The sequence below is a fragment of the Furipterus horrens genome, unplaced genomic scaffold (assembly GCF_987537825.1).
Source record: "Furipterus horrens unplaced genomic scaffold, mFurHor1.1.pri manual_scaffold_11, whole genome shotgun sequence".
NCBI classification, from domain to species: Eukaryota; Metazoa; Chordata; class Mammalia; order Chiroptera; family Furipteridae; genus Furipterus; species Furipterus horrens.
Genome location: NW_028327181.1, coordinates 451,530 through 473,150, shown reverse-complemented (window position 1 = coordinate 473,150; position 21,621 = coordinate 451,530). Strand labels below are relative to the sequence as shown.

The following is a 21,621-nucleotide window of genomic DNA, read 5'->3' as shown; positions in this document are numbered from 1 at the left end:
AGCCCGGGAGGTAAGTGCCATTACCGTCCTGTCCGAGGGACGGGGGAGCCACAGCGCCAGGGGCCAGTGATTCTCCCGAGGCCTTGCCCTGCACTAACCCCAGGTATGTGCACACATGTGTGCTGTGTGCCCGTGCATGTACACGTGTGCTTGTGCACACATTACATGTGTGCACGCATTGTGCCTCTCGGTGCACATATGTGCATGTCTGCATATTTCTGTGTGTGTGCATCCCTTTTGTGTGCATGTGTGTGACTCCTGGGGGTCCCTGCACTGCCCCCAGGTGCTGACCTCACAGCCACAGTGGAATCAGGAGGCCCAGCGGCCCCTGTCCCCACTTCCCACCTGCGGCTGGTCGGGTTGGCTGCCACTCCTACCTGGGATGACATCCCGTGGCAGGGGTAGAGGATCGCTCGGTCGTCATCCTCTGCTCCCTGGTCCAAGCAGTAGCCGCTGGCCTTGCTGTTTCTCACCTACAACCAGAAACCACAGGAGAAACCCATGTGGGAGGGGACACAGGCCAAGGCGAGGCTCGGGGGCCCACCCACCCCGTCCCCTGACAGGAGCGGAGGGGCCCGCTCTGCAGCCAGCTGTCCCGGGACAGTGAGAGCCGATGGCCAGGGCCGCCTGAGACCCAGCAGCAGAGGGGTCTGCCCTGGGCGGGGCGGGGGTGGGGACGGGCGAGGTGCTCCAGCAGGTGGGCTCGCCGGGGAGGGACTGGTGGCTCCTCAGCCGTGGTGGCCTTGCTTGTCGCTGGGGGGGGACAGACGTGCCTCACACTTCACATGGAGACCTGGCCACACCCGCACAGGGAGGCTCGCTGACGACGCGTGCCCGTGTGCCGTTCTGTCTGATGACCAGGCTGCATGCGGGTACACAGGGGCAGGCGCTGGGACGTGGCCACGCGGGGGGCCAGGCCTGGAGCATCAGGACATGGGACGGTGGGGCGTGGGACGCCGGGCACAGTGGGCAGCCGGCCTGACCCCAGGGCGCCCTGGCAGAGGCGGTACCTCTCCGTACGTGAGGGTGTTGTTGTAGGTCCTCATCTCGGGGTACACGTTCTCCAGGTACCACTTGAAACTGCGGCATTTCAGCCGCTGGCGCAGAGCCCGCCGCTCAGACACGTCCCCAAAGTCCACCCCTGGGTTCTGGCAGGTGGGAAGAGAGGCAAAGAGGGGTGAGTGCGGGTCCTCGTGATGGGGGAGCTCTGGGAACTGGGGGCCCTCCCCCTGGGGGCAGCCCCACCCTCAGGGCTTTGAGGTACTAAGCCCCCTCGTCTGGGGCGGCTTCTGCCCTCCCAGGGCCCTAGAAGGTCCAGGGCAGCTGTGCCCAATGGGAGGGCCTGGCTGCCCCAGCCCCAGCCTGGACAAAAGGCTGCTGGCCATGCGCAGGCCTGGCTCCGCCACAGCACTGGCCCCGGGCCCTCCTGGGAGCTGACCTCCGAGCCCCTGGGAGCACCCTGCCTTGTTTGCGTGGGATCTGGGCCGGGCCAGAGCGTCCATGCTGCAGTGCACTGTGTGGTGGCCCTTGGGGCATGGGGTATTGGCTTGATATACACATACATGCGCACAACGTTCACACAGGCACATTTGTGCACACACATGTGCAAACATGCACATAGGGATGGACACAGGCAAATGGCACACAATGCACGCACAGGTCTGTGTGCACAGGAATATGTGTGTGTGCACAAATGTACATACATGTGCACGGTGTGCCCACATGCATGCACACTTGCATACCCAAGCCCACTTCCCTAAGCTCCACCCCAGCCACAGGCGCCGGTCTGGGGCCTCTGGTCTGTGCTGCTGCTTCCTGCCAGCAGCAGGTGGACACCTCACCCAGCCTCCTATCCCCGCTCCGCACAGTGCGGGGCAGACAGACCTGGCTGCAGGACACAGCACTGGGAGAAGAGCCCTGCATTCCCACAACAGGCAGGACCCTGCAGGGGACCTCGGCACACTGCCTGCCGCTGACTGGCTGAGCGTCCCTGCGTGAGCTGCCCTGGCTTCAATGCCCCTCCCACCTGCCCGGCCGGCTTACAGTCATGGGGATGTTCCAGGCCATGTACACGTGGGACTTGAAGCTGTCCATCCAGACCTCGGCCGCCCGCAGGGCGTTGCGCTTAGCGTAGTAATCGATGTCGTTGTTGTAGGGCTTCCTGGTGCGCTCAATGTGGGCCACGCGGGAGCAGGGCAGCACCTCCATGCTGCCCCCACACTGCCACACCTGCAAGGCGCCCGGAGAGTGGTCAGTGGGCCTCCCCACCCCACCCCACCCCGCCCCGTCCTTCCCCCCTTCCCTCCATCCGCCCCTCCCCCCTCCCTCCACACGGCACCACCGCTGCTCACAGGCCCCAGGACACACCTGCCCAGTACACCTGGGGGCCTGGCACCCGTGGGCTTGTCCAGAGAACCACTGCCGAGGAGAAGCTGTCCACCAAAGGCTGGGCTAGCTACCCCCTTGGCTCTTTGCTACCAAACTTCATGTCTCTTGCACGTTCTGAGATACAAACAATCGAGGGACATTTTCCCCTCGCATATTCCACCCAGCCCAACGTCCCTGTGTGCCGGCCCCTCCCCACTCAGAGACCCCGAGACTGGGCCTGGCGGGATCGGCGGCCGCTGTGTGGAGCACAGGTCCTGGCCCAGAGTGGCTGTGGTCACCGCGGGGCGTTTCCAGTGGAGATGCTGGAGCCACAACGCCTGATGGTGGCGTCAGTGAACCCAGTCACACCACAAACCCCGATCTTCCTGCGGCGGCAGGTGGCCATTCGACACAGTTCTGGCCGATGAGGTGTGAGCAAAAGCGTCAAGGCGGGCTGTGGGGAAGCTTGGCTCAGCCGCCAGGGCCCTTTGCCCCTTCGACCGTCTTTCTGCTGGGACTGTGCATGTGAGGTCAGCCATTTCATGGCCGTGAGGCAGCAACCACGTGGCTCAAGGTCTACGCCGTAAGCGTGGCCGATGGAAACAGACGGAGCTGCTGTGGCAGCCGTGTGCTTCGCGAGACACCTAAGTACCTGCTCGAGCCTCGGGCAGTGGGGTTTTCTGTTGTCACTGACAAGGCTGGGCCGGGAGGTGCCCATGGGATGAACAGAACCCCAGCAATCCGATGTCATCGTGTTACAGATGAAATGGAGAACTGAGGCACAGAGAGGTTCAGAAACGTATCCGAGGTCACACAGCTGGTTCAAGCTGGCTGGTGCAGGGAGTCGGAACCAGTGCACGAAGCCCCTGAAGATGCTGCTTCATCCAGCACCATGGAGGCGTCATGGACCAGAATCACATGATCTAAGCGTGACCATCACACCCGCTCTGTGTCGCAACCACTAATGACCTCAATCGATTCTGTTAACTGCCACCCAAACAGAAACCGCCAACACGACAAGGAGGGCCGGGTGCCAGTCTGAAGGCAGCTGCTCAGAGGGAAGGGTCGCAGGAGCAGGGCCACCCTCCGGGCCCTTGGGGACCCCAGAAGCCCAGCCAGTCGGCCCTGACAGACTCATCCCTTCAGAGCTGGACTGTGAACGGTGGGTCCCAGAGCACAGCAGTGCTGCCCTGACAAACGAGACCTCATGTGTCCAGTGACCTGCTTCCGCCCTACCAGGGCCTGCCACTCCTCCGCCAGCCGGGCTGTGCGTGAATGGGAGCCCGCTGGGCTGGGGCTGAGACTGCCGGGGCCCGGCCGGCACAGGTCACAGGCGGCGTGTGACCTCGGGAGCACATGGCCAGTCGACACGGCCCCAAGAGTCTTTCCTATCGATGCTCTTGGAACCTTCACTCTGAAGCAGGTTGACATTCTCTTGCTCCCGTTCCCCACTTTCTTCAAAGCCACAGCAATGATCGCAATGACATTTTTTCAGAGGCGGGGGGTCCCTGCTATTCAAAAGCCAGCACTTCCTGCAGCCTCAGTGGGACAGGAAGGCAGGTGTGGCCTTTCCCCTCGTCCCTATGGCCAGCAGCGATGGAGCCGCTCTCCTGACTCTTAGCTCCTTGAATTTCCCACTTGGCCTCCCTGCAGCTCCTCGCAGCCCTGGGTTTCTCAGTGAGCCCTCTCTGTCTCCGCCTGCTCTGAGCTGTCCCCACGAAGTAGCGCCTCAGCCAGAGGACACAGTGCTGACCGGAGCCGGGACTGCAGCTCTCACCCTTTCTCTCCAGGAGGAATTTGAAATCATGTGGTTCAGGCCTCACCCCGTCCATCGGCATCAGAGACTCAGGGGAGCTCTTGGGCTTCTTCCCTGGGGTGAGGGCCCGGGCAGCGTGGTGGCCCTGAGGTGGGGGAGGCGGGGGTGATGTGCCTCTTCGGGATATAACATCCCCTCTTCTCAATGGCAGCCGCCCTTGCTCTGCTGGCCTCACCAAACGTGACTAATAATAATAAAACCCACATGGTCAGGGCTGCAGGCACGGGGGCTGGGACAGCAGTGGCAGGAAGGTCTCGGGCTCCAAGTCCCCTCAGCTTTCATCCCAGAGCTGGTGCACCTTGCAGCCATGTGGTCACACCCTGGTTGTAAATCTCCGAGCCACGGGAAGAGCCTGACGCTGGGCAGACTGAGCGTGTGCTGCTGTTGGGGGGGGCCTGTCCTGTGTCGCCATCATGGCTCCCTGGCCCCGCATCTAAAGGAAATGCGGCCCAAAGGTGCGCAGGTTTCCCATCCAAGTCAGACGCAGCCCTGGCGCTGCCTCAGCGTTTGGCGGACGGAAGTCCTTAGATTTCATGGGAGACTGGCCCGGATCCCCCACGATTTCTTGTGTGATTTGCAGGTGACAGCAGAGGCTTTCGGTGACGAAAATAGTTCCTTGCATCCTGAGCTGCAGTTTTCCCAGCCCCCCTGCCGACGGCCTCGCGTGTACGCAGAGAAGCGTCTGGCGTCTCAATTGGGCCAGGGAGCAGTGGTTCTCTCCAACGTGGGTTCTCGGGGGACGGTTTGCTGACCGTGGCCCCGCGCCTGGGGACCCTGCGCACTCAGTAGCTGCCCTGACCGAGCGCAAGAGACAGGCCCACCTCAGAGACATCCTCCCTGTTGCCCCCACCCCCAGGAGCTGGGGCCCGCCTCTGCCCCCTTTTACTTTTTTGCCTTCGTAATAATCCGCAGACCCGCCACTGACCAAATGGATCCACCCACCCACAATCCACCATCCACCCACTATCCACCCACCAGGCGAGGAAGTCCGACTGCAGCCTGAACCGGGCTCAGGGGCCCCACCCAGGTCTCCAGGCAAAGACTGGAAGCCCCACAGGTCCAGGCCCCGCCACCTGGTACAAACCCAAGAGGCCCCAACCACCACCTTCCTTTTGGAGGCATGAAGTTTCCCACGTGAGCAAAAGCCAGGGCTTCACACTCACTCCGGAGAAAACTGGGCATCACCTTTAGAGGTTTCCCACCAGAACCCAATTTTTAAGAAGAATAACAGTCCGCCCCACACCCCGCCCCTGGCCGGTGCCAGAAGTTAGGATCCCGGCAGCCGCAGCCGGGAACCACACGTCATGGCCGGGGCAGAGTTTGGCTGGATTTAGTTTTGGAAAGGGAAGTCCCACCTTCTGGGGCTCAGTGGGCTCCATTCATAAACTTTTGGCAAGAAAACATCCCTTCCCAGAGCAGCGAAGAGTCGAAACACACACATGCCAGCAAAACAGCTGTTCCGGGTTTCCTGCTCCCGGTGCCAAACCCATGGAGACTTCTGAGCTGGGCTTTTGTGCCAGACCCCCCACCCCTGTGTGTCAAACCAACGAAAAGGGAAAAGGTAGTTTCCTTCCTTCTGAACGAGGGGCTCCCAGAGAGCGGCCCCAGGCCAGCAGGAGGAACGCCCGCTGCCCTCACGTTCTCAAGGCGCCTGAGGACCTGCTGGTTCAGAAGCTCCGAGCACAGCCCTGCAAGGGAGTCCGCCGTTTGCTGAGATTTGGGAACAGCTGTGCTGAAGGCTTCAGGCTTCCCAGCCCCCTCCTCCCTCTCAGCACCCTGAGCCCCGCTGTCTCCGGCTGCGTCCTCGCGCTCACCGGTGTCTCTCGTCCCGGCGCCTCCACAGCCAGGACTCCGAACCAGCGGATTACTTTTCACCCCAAGAATTCCCAGTTTCAGTTCCCACAGGGAGTCAGCGCCACACAACCATCCACCTCGGAATCTGTCACGACCACGGCTTTCGTTTCCATCCTCAAATGAGGTGAGTTTGCATTGAGGCCAGGGCTCCTGCACACCGGGGCCACTGCAGTGGGGGGCAGGGACCGCGTCCTCACACAGAGAACCACAGGGCTTCCCCTCAGCGGCTGCCATGGGCCCCCCACCAGAACGCTCACTGCTGGGGTTCATCCTGGCCTTTATTAACCTGGCGGACTCGACGGAGTCATTTCTCCCTAATTGGCTCCAGGACTTCCCTCGTTAGGGGACGACCAGTGGGCATTTCTACAATCACAGAAGTGACATTGGCCCCGAGACCACAGAGTTACTCCTCTAATTGGGCTGCATCGATTGGAAGGGCTGTGTGAGTCTGTGTTAACAACACATCAGAAGCAGCAGTGGCTTCGGAGCCGTGTGTGCGGGAGCAGGATCTCGGGACGGCGGGTTTCTCCATGTCGGAGCACGCAGAAGGGAGGGGAGGCCCGGCGGCACCCCGGGGGATGCCAGCTAGGGTGGGGCCGGGGGCCTGGCAGCCAGACATGTCAGACAGGCGGTGGGGTGGCTCTGTGGCTGGGAAAGTACATGGACCCTATTTCCAAACTCCCTGGGAGCACCCCGCCCCAAGGTGCCCACACCCAGTCTCTTCCCGCTGCCCTCAGGACAGAGCCGGCAGGCGCCTCTGCTGCAGTTCAAGGTCAGACAGGCCTTTGGAATGAGAGCATATACCAGGCTCCCCCAGGGGCTGGTGCAAAGATGCCAGCTTCCTGATTTATATCCATGTCTGTGCTGCTCATTCCCACACCTAATCCATACCTGCTCCTGCACCTGCGCCTGGTCCTTCACCTGCTCCTCCACCTGCACCTGTGCCTGCGCCTGCACCTGCACCTCCGGCTATGCCTGCACCTGCACCTGCACCTGTGCCTGGTCCTTCACCTGCTCCTCCACCTGCACCTGCACCTGCACCTGCACCTGTGCCTGGTCCTTCACCTGCTCCTCCACCTGCACCTGTGCCTGCGCCTGCACCTGCACCTCCGGCTATGCCTGCACCTGCACCTGCACCTGTGCCTGGTCCTTCACCTGCTCCTCCACCTGCACCTGCACCTGTGCCTGCGCCTGCACCTGCACCTCCGGCTATGCTTGCACCTGCACCTGCACTTGTGCCTGGCCCTTCACCTGCTCCTCCACCTACACCTGCGCCTGCATCCCCCCTCAGTCAGCAGACTCCTCCAAGGGCCTGAAGAGGCGGCATCTTGCAAAAGACCAGACTCTGTGACCATAGGTGGTCCCTGGCCTCGGTGTCCACCCTGCAAAGCGGGGTCTGGGCATGATGCGGGATGGAGGAAAGTCAGCATTTAGGAGAATCTGCCGGATTCACCTCCCAACTCCACGTCTAACATGCATACTTGAGGGTTGATTCTAAATTTGTGATTTAAAATTGGACCGTGTCAGAGAATTAAATACAACAGCAAACAATTCTCAATTGCTTCTAAGGACCTGAGATTCGGCCTAAGTTTCATTTATCAGATACATAAGAATTTTTTATGTACTTGGGGGAATTCCTGCTATGATATCAGGCAATGAAAATGCTTGAAGAGAAAAGAAAATACATTACATTTATAAAAATCATTTTAAAAGGTTCAAGGGACTTTAACTACAGGCAGAAATGGAACTGATTGTTTAATGGCATTTAATCTGTTCAACCCAAGTTAATCAAACATTAATCAAAGAAAAAGGGGAAGTGAGTGTTATTCTATTAGATTTATGAACATAATACCATGATCTCCCTCGGTTTAACCTTAAAGCTTAAAGCAAGAGGATTTGAAATGTACCACTTCGATGCTCTGTATATAAATGTTTTAAAACTTGCCTTAATCCTTTCTGTGAATAACGACCCTCAGGCAAAAATCAAAACAAAACTGAAACCAATGAAACCCCAGAATGTGCACAAAAAGCAGGAACTGCTCCTCACCCCAGGGTGGTAGAGCTCAGCCACAGGAGGCCTGTGTGCAGCCCAGGACGAGGAGCGGCCACCACTGCCCCGTCCGCCTGCCGGGTCCCCACCTCCGCGTGGCCAAGTACCGTGGAGGTGCCTGACCCCTCGCCCCCCACCAGCAAACACCATGGCGCCTCCTTCAAGGGCACAGCCAGGTGCGCAGCCAGAGTCAGCGGCGTGAGTGAGTAACATAAACACAGAAGAGACAATGTCATTATATTCCGCAAGCACAGCACTGGGTCCCAGTGCCATGGAGCTGCTTCTGCTGACTCTCTGTCTGGGGTCCCAGTGGCAGAACAAACGGCTCAAGGCCCCGCCAGCCAGACCACCCAGGCAGCCCCCACGCCGCCCTCCAGGGGGCCACGTACCCTCATGCCCAGCTCGATGTTTTCGCCTCCATACACCTCCATGCCCGGGTCCAGGAGGCCGATGTCCCCAAAATACTCTCGGTCCACCACGAACGAGCAGCCGATCATGGCCGGGGTCCTGACAGGAAGCAGACAGTGGCGTGAGCAGAGCAGGGGCCGTGGGGGGCAAGCACAGGCCAGGCCAGCACCCTGGTGTGCCTCGTGGGCCCCCAGGCTGGCTCCATGTCCTCGCACCTCTTCCCTGGGCTCCTGGACTCCGTTGGGTCACGGTTCCTCCGGCCGCCAGGACTCAGGCAGGGCCACCCAGCCTGGCCTTTGCGCCACCCAGAGTACCCAGCACAGACCAGTCCATGGCTCATTCCAGCCTGGAGTGCAATCCAGCAGCCTACTGCAGGGGCGTCAGAAGCCAGTTTCTCCACCAGGTGTCTGGCTGCCCTGGACCTCACCTCCCAAGGCGCAGTCACCTGTCTCCCTGCCTCGTTGCCTGGTCCTCTCTGTGCCTCAGGGGTCGGGATGCGATGGGCAGCTGCACCGGCCCCCCAGAGCCCGCCGCCCAGCGCTGGAGAACCTCACCGCTGCCCCACTGTGCGTGCCCCGCCGCGGAGCCGTGCAGCGCACGCCCTGCATGGCGGTGTGCAACACTCCGCGACTGAGCCGTCACTTCTCCGGTGTTCCGTTTACATCTACGCAATGGAAGCGTCAGTCAGCCTCGCTCTGTCCTGAGCCATCGTCTCTGCAGAGTCATGTGTCGCTGTGCTGGCTGCATCTTTTCTGAAACGCATGCAAAGTCTATCGGTGTCCTGCGTCCCGCAGGGAAGGGGTCTCACAGAGCAGCAAAGCGGGCACGGGGCGTGTGTTGGACAGTAGGGGGCAGCCTCACTGTGCACATCAGTCCATCCATCCGGCCACCATCAATTTAGGACAGACGGAGGTGGGGTAACAAAGGAGGAAAAGAGAAAGGAAAAATCTCTCTCCGGCAAGAAATTGGAACAGTCTGTGTTCTGTGGGCCAGGACCTTCTAAGCTTTTGATGGAAGATTTTGCCTCAAAAAAAGAGCATTCCCCTGCAGGCTGAGGGCTGAGTTTCTTCTGAGCTCTAAGAGGACTAGCACAGTCTCCGTGGTCTCCATGGGCCCCCAAAGGTTCCTGAAGGCCCCGTGGCCACTGCAGCGCTGAGAGGAAGCCTGCTGCCCCTGGGGAGATTCAGTTCCTCTTCAATGAAATCAACAGAGAGAAATTAGCCTCAATCACAAGGTGAAAAAAGCATTTCTACTCCCAGCAGCTGGGAAGTCAGAGGTAAATGTTTGTCAGTTTTCCAAGAAAACAGGCATTAAAAAGCCATCATCCTTTTATTTGTGCAAAGATCCAACTTGTTCTGTTGTTGGATTTTGGCCGCAAATCTGCTGGTTGCGACACTGGAATGCTGTCTGTGACGTCACTAGGAAGCACGTGACTGGGTAAGTGACAGTTCACCAACATGCAGCAGGTATTTCTCTCATTGTTTTAACTGAAAAAAAAAAATCTAAGGGTGATCTCTGATGGATCGAACAGCCAAGTTCCCTGCCAAGTCTGTTATCACTGGTAACGGGTTGGTTTTTTTTTTTTTTTTTGCTCTGAGTTCCAAAGTAAACTTAAACTCATCAGGCAGCAGTGGCAGCGTCCACTGGCACTGAAGGTATTTGCACGAGCAGCTCTGCTGTGATGACAGAGGGCAGCGGTGTTGAGGGTCTCAGTCTCCAGGGGAGATGTCCCTCCCGGCTTCGGGGGTGTCCTCACATCTGGGCTGATGTGTGGCATGTTCACGGACAAGGGCCCTACCCGGGGCTCCTGCCTCATTGAGGGACACGGGTGCCCAGACACACGCAACACATGCAGGTGGGGGCCGGTCCTTGGGGGGTATGCACCCCCTCCCTTCAGGGGGCCCCCTGAGGCTCACTGGGGGCTGACCCTCATATTCAGCGGCTTCTCCCGCCAGGCACGAGGGAGGACAGGGATCCTGTGGGTTTCCCAGGGGGTTGGCCATTAGGGAGGGGCTGCAGACTGCAGAAGCCGAGTCCGTGGGGGAAGGGATGACGCAGCCGCAGACAGTGTGGGAGCCGAGTGTCACCGGGACGGGAGGAACAGTGGGGACGGTGGCCAACCAGAGACCACATGCTGCTCAGACAGGGACCACTTTCCAGCTCCAGCCCACCCCTGCCTGGTGCCGACCCAGGTCTTCCCGTTTTTCAAAAGATGCTGAATTTGTGTATTTTTATCATAAGTCTCCATTTTCATGTCTGAGAACTGGCTCAAAATCAGTGCTCTGAGGGGCAATCGGCGGGGTCTGACGAAGGGACTGTGGGCTGTGTCTGCATATCGAGCTCCCGCGTCTGCTGGGCTCATGGTGTCTGCTCTCCCGCTTGTGGTCACGCCGTTGGCGGCGCCACGTCCTCGAGGCTCTGTCTGTGTCTGTCTGTCTTTCTCTGTATCTGTCTGTCCTCCTCTTCCCACCTGACCTTGTGGCTGAGGTCACGAGTCAGAGCCAACTCCCGAGTTCCCCTTCCCCACATCCCACCGCACACCGGCTGCACCTGCCTTGTGCCCTCATCCCCATGGCCCGGCTCCGCCCCACCCCGCTCCAAGGCCCCGCCCCGCGGCACTGGACCCGCCCCGCAGCCCTAGCCCCGCCCAGTCCCCGCCCCGCGGACCTGGCCCCGCCCCGCAGCCCTAGCCCCGCCCAGTCACCGCCCCGCAGCCCTAGCCCCGCCCAGTCCCCGCCCCGCGGCCCTGGCCCCGCCCCGCAGCCCTAGCCCCGCCCAGTCCCCGCCCCGCTGCCCTGGCCCCGCCCAGTCCCCGCCCCACTCCGCGGCCCGGCGCTGGCTCACCGGATGGGCGCGGCCTCGTCGCCCCGGTCCAGCCAGTCCTGGGGCGGGATGATGTACATGCACCAGAGCCCCCAGTTGTAGCCGTGGGCCGCGCTGGCGTACTGCTGCACCTCGAACGTGTCGAACCTGATGTTGTCGATGGCCGGCAGCACGATGCGCCTGCGGTCCTCCCGGATCCGCGTGAGGGCGGGCTCGGCCCTGTGGGCGGTCGCGGCTCAGGCCCGAGGCCCAGGGCCTCCCACGGGCCCACCCACCCGAGGCCCTGCCTGCCTGGGGCAGCCGCGTGGCCCAGATCTGCGGCCTTCTGAAGGGCTGTCCCTGCGCAGAGCCGCTGAGACGTGGCCGACGGGAGTGCAGCGCCGTCAGGAGCAGCCTGGGGGCCGTCCTCCCTGTCCTTCCGAGCCGGGCGGTTACCGTCCTTCCAGCTCGAGGGCAGGATTAATGAGTCGGAGTCGGCACGGCGCTCAGAGAGCAGACGCGCTCCGGAAACGCCAGGTCTGCTAACAAGGCCGGAGCTTCGGGGACGCCCTCCTGGCAGGGGAGGGCTATTTGCAGATGGATAACTGGGTTTTCAGTTGTGAAAATTAAAGGCGCGCCAGTTTAAAACCGCGCTTTGGTGGGACCGGCTCGAGGGTCTCCCAACCCCCTCCCATCGCCTTGGGAAGTTCCACACCCGTCGGCAGGGCAGGAAGGTCCCATTTGCGTGCCTGCGAGCCTGGGGCAGGGTGCAGCCAGCACAGCAGCAAGCAGGCCCCCTGCTGGGGCAGACGGAGGATGAAGTTCAGGGTGGAAGCTGACAGGTGTCATGGGAAGCAGGGCCGTCTCCCGAGGGCAACAGAGGAGAGAAATGGGGGCCAGAGGGGCCTTCCCCGCAGCCAGGCACGCGCTGGGACAGAGCCGGCCCGCAGAATGAGCTCGTGGTCCTGGGGTGGCCGGGGTGGCCGGGGTGGCCAGAGTGGCCGGGAGCACGGAGCGTCAGGACCTGGAAGGCCCTGCATCCTGGGGGAGGTGGGGGTGGGGGGTTCCTGCCCTTCCCCCAGTTTCTCATTAGAAGTCCCCTCGGCCCCTGCCTGGTGGGATGAGAGGAAACGTGAGAGTCTGACCTACAATGTTCCATGACGACGAGAAATTGCTTCCAATGTGCACCCAGCGGCTCGGTCCCCTCGTAACTGCCCAGACCCTGTAGCGCGGATGCCACACAGCAGCTGCCCCAACCTCGAGTGTGTTTCCCTGCTCTGTCCCCGTCTGCCTGTCGCCTGCTGGAAGGACTGGCCAGTTCTTATTCCTCTGGGGTCAAGGTGGGGATCCAGCTCAGTCCTCACACGTATGTGCCCTGAGGTCAGGCTCCCGCAAAGACTCCCTAAGGCCAGCACCACCTGAGCGGCTGGCGTTTCCCCCCACACACACACTCCTGGGACATGCCCCGCCCCAGCTGCCGCCCTGCCCCCAGGCTGCGCCCGCCCTCACCAGCCGGTGCTGAACTCCACGTGGGCGTCAAAGAAGCCGACAATGGGGGCCGTGGCCGCCTTCCAGCCCTGCAGCCGCGCCCGGATCAAGCCCTCACGCCTGCTGTTTCGGACAATCTTCACCAGCCCCGGGTACCTCTTGTTGACGTACTGGTCCAGGTTGAACTTGAGCTCCACTGTGGGGAGACACAGAGATGTCTCAGCATCCCGACATCCCAGGAAGGGCCCGAAGTCACGGGGGACAGGTTGGGGTGCTGTCTGCCCCGCTCCACATTCCATAAGCATGTGAGGGGACCCACTGCAGCAGGACATGACTCAGGTGCTGGGGAGACCACACAGGGACAGATCCACCCGTGAAGCTGGCCTTCCAGGGGACAGACAGAACCAGAAACAAGCAAGACCGACTGAGGCTGAGGCAAGCGCCGTGGAGACAGGAGACATGGGGCTGAGGGACTCAGCCTTAACGGGGACCGTGGTCCTTCCACACGATGGAATATGAGTCAGCCTCAAAAGGAAGGACGTTCTGCCACCTGCCACCATGTGGGTGGGCCTTGAGGACGTGGTGCTCAGGGACATAAGCCAGACCCCAAAAGGGCAAACATTGTCTGATTCCACTTCCACAAGAGACCTAGAGAGGTCAGGTTCACAGGCGGAGGGGCTGGTGGGGGCCGGGGTGGGGTGGGGGGAGGAGTTAGTGTCCAGTGGGGGCAGAGCTGCAGTTTGGAAAGACGGACCATTCCGGAGACGGATGGCGGGGGCGGCTGCCCTGCCCGCCCCCTGACTTCCGACTCTGCCCCTGAACGCCAACACACTTCCCCAAAGGGGGGGGGGACACTGCGCTGGCGGCTCACCATTGTCGCTGCTGTCGTCCACCAGGATGACCTCCTTGAGGAGCGGGGGCGGCGTGTGGTTGACCACGCTGTGGACAGAGCGCAGGATGACCGAGAGCGCCTCATTGACGAAGATGAAGACCACGGAGATCTGGGGCAGGTCGTCCGAGTAGCTCATCTGTCTGCACCTGCGGGGTGGGGCGCGGGGTGGCGTCAGGGTAGGGCTGGTGGGGTGGCAGCAGCCGGGCACCCCTGCAGGAGGCCAGCTCGGGCCAGTTGGAAACCTCACTTCCAACGACAGGAGACAGCAACATCACAGACGGAAAGCGGCCGAACCCAGTGAGGTGGGGTCACACTGGCCTCAGAACCGTGGACGTCCCGCTCCAAGCCGGAGCCGCTGAAGGGTGTTTGCGTTCCCAGTGCCCTCGGAAGGCACAGAAGAGGTAAAACAGCACAGTGACCACCCGAGGTCCAGCAGGGGGGACCGGGGACCCCAGCGTGGAGCCGGCAGCAGCTCTGTCTGCACCCGGGACAGGCAGCACCCGCTGGTCCCGCACACGGCAGGCCCGGTCCCCCAGGCGATGCGCTGCCCGGGTGACAGAAGCCAATAGCAAGGTGGCTACTGGACCAGACTGACATCTGCCAGGGGAACCTCGTTGTTAGGACCCCAAAATACAAATGGCCTTGGCCAAAGCTGAGGACTGGGCGAAGGAGAGGAAGCTGCCCCTGCTGAGGCTGGAGCCCCAGAGTGACTTTCAGAGACCGACAATGGCTGCCTGTCCCCGTCCTACTGACATGGGCCACAGGCCGCAGCCTAGAGATCCCATCCCTCAGGAAGAGGCTCTCTGACAAGACGTCTCCACGCAGTTTTTCTGTCGAGGAAGGAAGTTGCAATGCACAGTTTTCATGAACTTGCAAAATGTGTAAAATGAGGGGAGAGCCTTGAGGAAGGAAGGACATCTCGGGGTGGGGCCTGCGTGGGGTGAGCCTGTGCCATCCTCATGGCCCAGCGCAGGTGGCATCAGCCACCCCCGCATCCCCGCACCTTGTCTCTGTCCCCCAGAACAGGAGCCCCGGAACCCAGAGCTGTTCTGCACACAACATGGAAAAGAATAAATGAAGCCAGAGCCGCCAGAGGTGCTGCCTTGCTGGCTCACGCCCAAGCCTTCCGACGTTAACACAGGACGAAGGGACCCTTGACGGGGCCGGAAGCACCACTGTGTCGCAAAGAACAGTTTGCAAAGGTGCGAGAAAGCAGGTACCCTAACTACTGACAGCAAACTCCAGACTGAAAACTAAATCAGCGTCACTCTGCTCCCTCCCCGCTGTGCCTGCCCCTCCCCCTTCTCACAATACCGGCACGGTCACTGTGGTCGCCTCACCGGGGCTTCTGCCCAATCGGTGCTCCCCGAGTCGCGTTGCCCTTTATATTTGGGTTAGCGAGAAGGAACGCCTGCAGTGTGGACGAGGGAATGAGTGAGCGGACCCACACCCACGGGCCCTGGCTGCTGACTCGCTGGCAAGCACACGCCACCATGTCAACAGGCACCGAACTTGTCACAGCAGAGACCGCCACCTGTTGTCCCCGGGCCGAGGAGGCTGCTCAACTCATTACCGATTAGGAGGCCAGGGGACCTCATGGGACCCCCCCTCTTTCTCCCTTAGTTAGGAAGTCACCAGCCCTCAGCAGCCAACTCGTGAGACGGAGACATTGTCTGGGGCCTGGAGGTCGGTGTGCCCAGGCGGGCGTGGAGGGGACTGTCACAGGGGCCTCTCGTCCTGCTTTTCCCAGTGGCCACCGGGCTGTGCCGGTTCAGGGCGACACAGAGTCTGAAGTGCAAGGACGTCACCCTGTGTGCCCGCCCTCCTCACGGGGACACATCACAAGCTCCCTGCTCTCCCTCTGGCTGGGGTGCGGGAGCCGTCTGCACCTGGCCTGGCGGTCCCGTGTCAGCAGCTGGGCCGCCCTGCCTGAGCAGTGACCTCAGCTGTGCCTGTAGCTCCCTCCTTGTCCCCGATGGAGCCAGGGAAGGGCTCCAATGGGCCCAAGGGACAGAGGAGCCAGCCGTGAGGCTGCAGCCCCAGAATCACCCCGTTTAATGGAACCAGCGGCAGCTGCTCCAGCCTGAAACCCAGTGACTGAGGGCCCTGCCCAGGGAGGGGACTCGGGTGTGGAGACAGAAAGGCCTGGAGCCTTTGGGGCCCAGCACCCTCTCCCAGGGCTTAGGGGTGGCAGGACAGCCAGGCCAGGCCTGCGTGCTGAGGCTCTGGGCCCATTTAAAAACTGAAGGGAGACCGTCAAGCCCTGTACTTCAGACATTTAAACATAAATCGATTAGCGTTTCAACACTCAAACCTGCAGCCGGTGTCCGTGCCCCTCCCCAGGCAGGTAGAGGTCAGGAGGGTCCCAGACTCACTTCCCTCTCCAGCTGCTGCACCCTCTGCTCCCCTTAGCGATGACCCCGTTCCTTGTCCGGCCCACCGCTGCTCCCTGTCACCTGCTCTGTGCTGGGTCCCCACCAGCCAGCTGTCCCTCCTCCTCTGGCTCCCCGGCCCCACGCTGTCTGGAAGGGACAGTCGCCAGGACATGCGAGGTGGGCCCCCAACCCACCGTCACCTCCCAGGTGGGGTCTGGAAGGTCCTGCTCAGAGGCTGCCCCCTGTACCCGGCTGGAATTCTTGCCCCAAGTTCATTAAAACGTGGGGTAAGTGCACTAACTGTGATGTGATTTGCTAGCAGCATGGTGACTGGGACAGTGCATTGCTCAAGTCTGGCCGATTCCAACTCTCTGGGGGACACGTGGACCCCCCCCCACAGTACTGGGCACCCTGGGTGCTGCCCGCACGCAGCTGGGTCCGCGCATGGGCGGGAGGACGCTGGGCTGCGTGCCCCAGGGGACCTGAGAGGATTTACAGTCCCGCAGAGCACAGGCAACCGTCACGAGGCCCTGCAGCCCCCTCTGAGGTCCTGGGGGAGCGTGTCGCAGGCAGAGGCCGACTGGCCTCACAGGAAATGGGGCCACAGTGGTGACACTGATGGAAATTGATGGGGCTGCCCTTTGTGCCACTGGAGCCATAAACACAGGGCAAGAGGGATGGCATGCCGGCGTCTCTCCCAGGGGAGCATTCGCCTCGTGAACGGGATGCACATCCGTCTCCTGCCGAGGACTCGGGTCCGCGGCTCCACGCAGCTGGGAAGCTGTGTCATCGACCCTGTGGGTGAGCCTGTGACCGATGTTTCTGGGAACAGCTGTGAGAGGTTCTCGGCAGCGTGTCAGCAGGACGGGTCTGCCTTTGACAGCCTCGAGGATGCCTTCCCCGTGGTGGCATCTGCCCGGTGTGTGACGTGGTCCCGCCTCCCAGGGACAATGGTGTGAGAGGGGCCACAGAGATCCCAGCCTTCCGCTGGCCAGAGTGACTGCGGGGCCTGGGCAGGATCCTGGTGGGCTCGAAGGCACAGCGGCCCCCACGGAAACTGTCTTTCTGAGACTGAGTCTGTCTGTCCCGTCCAGCTTCCGTTAGCCTCCGAGCCCGCAGCCCGATGAGCCAGAGCAGAGGCAGCAGGTGGGGGGCTGGTGGCCTGGCCGGCCGTCCCTTGGGAGACCATGCTCCCCGATGCCCCGCACACACCTCCTTTCCTGGCACAGACTGACGGCTCAGGGGCTGGTGGGAAGGCGGGGTGTCCCCTGATGAGAAAAACGGAGGTACCTTTCCCCATGGAATGAGCCACACTACACAACTGGCTTCCACGGTGACCCCTAGGTCTCCCTGTTCACTGTCGCAGTCGCCTGCCCGACCCCCAGGCCCTGCACGCGGGAGGTGCGGCGCATGCCCCAGGCCAGCAGCCAGGACTGGGTCCTCTCGGGCACCGTCCACTCGGTCTGCACTTATTTGAGTTGACAGCCAAGCTGTTCACAGCTCAGATGATTAATATGCACAAAGATTTTGCAGACATGTGACAATGGGGACCTTACTGCACTGGAATGCAGGGTGGGGGCTCAGAGAAGTTCGCTCACTTTTATGATCTTGTTTAATGTGGATTTGCTGGTTTCCCTTCATGATCCCCTGGGCCAGGCTCAATAATCAAGATCTATGTTATGTGCTTTGTGGCATCATTAAAGCCACTGCTTAATTAGAAAACTGTCCACCTCCAGAGAACAGGAAATCAATACTGTGTTAATGGGAGGAAGTGGTGAGCACTTTGAATAGCCACTGGCGCAGGGACACATGCAGACATGTAGACACATGCATGCACATGCACAGAGATACACGTGCATGTGTGCACACACATGCAGACATACGTGCAGGCACACACACACAGAAGCACGTGTGTGCGCGTGCAGGCACAGGCTGCATGCACACAGGCAAACACATGCACATAGGCAGGCAGGCATGCACACATGCAGCGCTCTGACATCTCATGTGCGCCTCTGGTGACGGCACCTGTTGGGACCCACCAGTAGGGCAGTTTCCAGTTGGTGGACAGGCTCGGAATGGGTTCAGGCCATGTAAGGAATACAACGCTGAAGGTCGCAGGGGGGCATGTGCTGAGCTTCGTTTATGCGGGTTTTCACGGAGAGCCCTGAGAGGTGCACCCCTCCCCCGCTCAATCCCTCAGAATGACTGGCGTCAGCTGTGTCCAAGGGGAGCCGGCAGCCCGTCCTGTCGCCAGGCCCCGAAGACGATGCTGACCGAGGGCACGGAAACCGGGGAAGGCCACCCAGCCGTGTGACGGCTGTGCCCGAGCCCATGGCGGGCAGGGGTGGGGGGCTGCCGTGTGGGAGGGCCACCGCTCACCTCTTGGGCCTGTAGTCGGGGATGGTCCTGTCCAGGGAGATGCGGTCGCTGAGCTGAGCGTTGTAGCCGTACTCCTCGTAGCTGCCGGCCGCCTCCTCGTCCCGCAGAGTGGCCGCCGCACCACCCTGGCCAAGGCCCCCCGGGCCCTCCACCAGGCCCATGGGCTTGGCGAGGCCTGGTGGGAGCAGGAAAGAGGGGGTGAGGCCCTGCGGTCCTTCCGCCCAGCCCCCGGCGCTGTCTCTGAGGCGCAGGCCCTGGGGCAGGATGCCAACGGCAGCCCCAGCGGGAAAGCAGAACCGGGGACCCCCTGGGAAGATCCGTGGGGGCTGGGCGGGGCGTGAGGGGTGATGGGCGAGGGGAGGCCCTGAGGGTTTTAGGGCAGCGGAACCATGAGCGTGGACACGTGTCATCACACATGTGTCCAGACCCACAGAGGGGACCACCACAGGGAGCCCCGATGTCGGCTGTGGGCTTCGCGTGATGACGTGTCTGAACAACAGGGGCACATGCGTGGGGGGGGGCTCTCTGTGGGGCCTCTCTGCACTTCCCATGTAACTGTCCTGTAACCCGAAAACTGCTCTAAAGGGCAAAGTCTATTGGTTGTTTAAAATATAAGGTTAACATAAATTAACATAAAAAATGCAAAGCAGGGGCTGGGCTCCCCGCCCTGACAGCGCCGCCTCCATCCTTAGCTTCGGAGCCGGCTGCTGGACGCAGGCAGGAGCCTCGGGGTGACCCAGAGGGAACCCCTGGAGGCTGCGACAGGCTGGGTGGGGCTCAGATACGCCTGGTGGACAGAGGCACCCCCATCCTGTGCCTTATTGTCTACAAAGCTCGACAATGGGGCTCAGGCCACAGCGGTGACCTCCAGGGCAGTGGCCTTGGCTGGAAAGGACCCTCGGGCTTCCAGGTGGCCAGGGGGAGTGCATGTGCGAGCCCCTGAGAGGGCCTGCCTCGGCTGTTCTGGAATATTCTATGTGGTCGCTTGTGCCAGGAGAGGAACACGGCTCGGGGCATTATTCCCAGAGGGACCCAGGGACAGCAGTGCCTGCCCAGCAAGGACGCCCCCTCATGCTCTGGGCTGGACAGCTCTGGGCACCTTGGCTTTGGGGTGTGGCCACGGAGCAGTGTTTTGACCCAGGAAATGGCTATGGAAGTCCTGTCCCCAGGCTGCGCCATGGAGAGAGAGGGCCCCATCCTTCCTGAGGCTCGGGAAGCGCAACCTCTGGGAAATACCTAACATCCACGCCACACACCAGCCGCGCCAGGGACGTTTCTCCGCCTCAGGTTTGTTAGGGAGGGCGCCCGGCGGCTGGACCTCACCGCCCTGCCAGCACCTGGTCAGCGGTCAGACCCAGGATGCCAGCCCTGCGGGGGGCCGGGGGGCCTCCCCACACCCCGCTGTCTGCCTGGGTCTCCCCAATCACGCCCAGGGGCTAGCACCCCCAATTCCATTGATTTTTGCTCAAATAAACTCTTTAAAAAGTTCCTAGCCCTCAGTTTACCTTTTTTAAGTATATATATATATATTTAAATAATTTATTTGTTTGTTTGTTTATCTTTAGAGAGAGGGGAAAGGAGAAAGAAGGAGAGAAACATCACTGTGTGGTTGCCTCTCGCGCCCCCAACTGGGGACCTGACATGCAACCCAGGCCTGTGCCCTGACTGGGAATTGAACCAGCAACACTTGGTTCGCAGGCCGACGCTCAATCCACTGAGACACAACAGCCAGGTCTTTAAGCTTATTTTATTGATTATGCTGTTACAGTTGTCCCAATTTCTTTTCCCTTTGCTCCCCTCTGCCCAGTACCTCATTTCCCCTCCAGCAATCCCACCCCCCTTAGTTCATGTCCATGGGTTGTGCATATAACTTCTTTGACTTCACCCTTTCCTATATTATTCTTAACACCCCCCCGTCTATTTTATACCAATCGATTATGCTTCTTAGTCCCTGCACCGTTTCCCCATTTCCCCCCCTCCCCCTCCCAGCTGATAACCCTCCAAATGATCCCCATACCTATGATTCTGTTCCTGTTCTGGTTTGCTTAGTTGGGTTTTGTTTCTATTTTTTAGATTCAGTTGTTGATACTTGTGTGTTTATTGTCATTTTAGTGTTCATAGTTTTTATCCTCTTTCTCTTAAGGAAGTCCCTTTAACATTTCTTATAATAAGGGCTTGGTGATGATGAACTCCTTTAGCTTTACCTTGTCTGGGAAGCACTTCATCTGCCCTTCCATTCTAAATGATAGCTTTGCTGGATAGAGTAATCTTGGTTGGAAGTCCTTGCTTTTCATCACATTGAATACTTCTTGCCAGTCCCTTCTTGCCTGCAAAGTGTCCTCTGAGAAATCAGCTGACAGTCTTATAGGCATCCCTTTGCAGGTAACTCTCCCCTTCTCTCTTGCTGTTTTTAAGATTCTCTCTTTATCTTGAACCTTTGGCATTTTAATTATGATGTGTCTTGGTGGGTCCTCCTTGGCTCTAGCTTGTTTGGGACTCTCTGTTTCCTGGACTTGTATGTCTATTTCCTTTGCCAAATTTGGGGAGTTTTCCTTCATTATTTTTTCACGTAAGCTATTGATTTCTTGCTCTTCCTCGTCTCCTTCTGGCATCCCTATGATTCTGATGTTACATTTAAAGTTTTCCCAGAGGTTCCTAAGCCTCTCCTCATTTTTTTCAATTCTTGTTTCCTCATTCTGTACTGATTGACTGTTTTTTTTCTTCCTTATGCTCCAAATCATTGATTTGAACCCCAGTTTCCTTCCCTTCACCATTGGTTTTCTGTGGATTTTCCTTTGTTTCACTTAGCATAGCCTTCACTTCTTCCCTTATGCATTTGCCGTACTCAGGCTTATCTGTCAAGCCTGTGAGCATCTTTATCATCAGTGTTTTGAATTCTGCATCTGTTAGGTTGTCTATGTTCTCATCTGTTAGGTTGGCTCTCTCCTCATCACTTAGTTCTCCCCCTGGAACCTTGATCTGTTCCGCCTTTTGGGCCATACTTATCTGTCTCCTCATCTTGACAGGCTCCTGTGTTTGTTTGCATCTGTGTCTTAGGTAGAGCTGTCGCTCCTGTTACGTTGTAAGGGACAGAGCCTTAGGGATTCATTGTCAGTACAGGGCAACCTGTTTCACCACATGTGGTGCTGTGAGAGGGAGGGTAGGGGTCTGAGAGGGAACAATGCCACTT

The 21,621-nt window shown here is 60.0% G+C and overlaps 1 protein-coding gene across 3 annotated transcripts in view; it reads right to left on the bottom strand.

Annotated features, from left to right (window-relative positions):
* Positions 1 to 21,621, bottom strand: part of GALNT9 (polypeptide N-acetylgalactosaminyltransferase 9) — a 35,677-nt gene that overhangs the window by 2,116 nt on the left and 11,940 nt on the right. Inside the window, exons 2-9 of one of the 3 annotated variants that reach the window (XM_090291888.1) lie at positions 18,432 to 18,606; positions 13,657 to 13,823; positions 12,807 to 12,981; positions 11,340 to 11,537; positions 8,477 to 8,594; positions 2,044 to 2,229; positions 1,011 to 1,148; positions 378 to 473 (exon numbers count right to left, since the gene is read on the bottom strand). In XM_090291888.1, coding sequence (XP_090148014.1) covers positions 378 to 473; positions 1,011 to 1,148; positions 2,044 to 2,229; positions 8,477 to 8,594; positions 11,340 to 11,537; positions 12,807 to 12,981; positions 13,657 to 13,823; positions 18,432 to 18,606 — 1,253 coding nt within the window. Of the gene's footprint in view, positions 1 to 377; positions 474 to 1,010; positions 1,149 to 2,043; positions 2,230 to 2,367; positions 3,314 to 8,476; positions 8,595 to 11,339; positions 11,538 to 12,806; positions 12,982 to 13,656; positions 13,824 to 18,431; positions 18,607 to 21,621 lie in introns of those variants that run through there. The other 2 variants (XM_090291889.1, XM_090291890.1) reach the window with 2 other exon arrangements.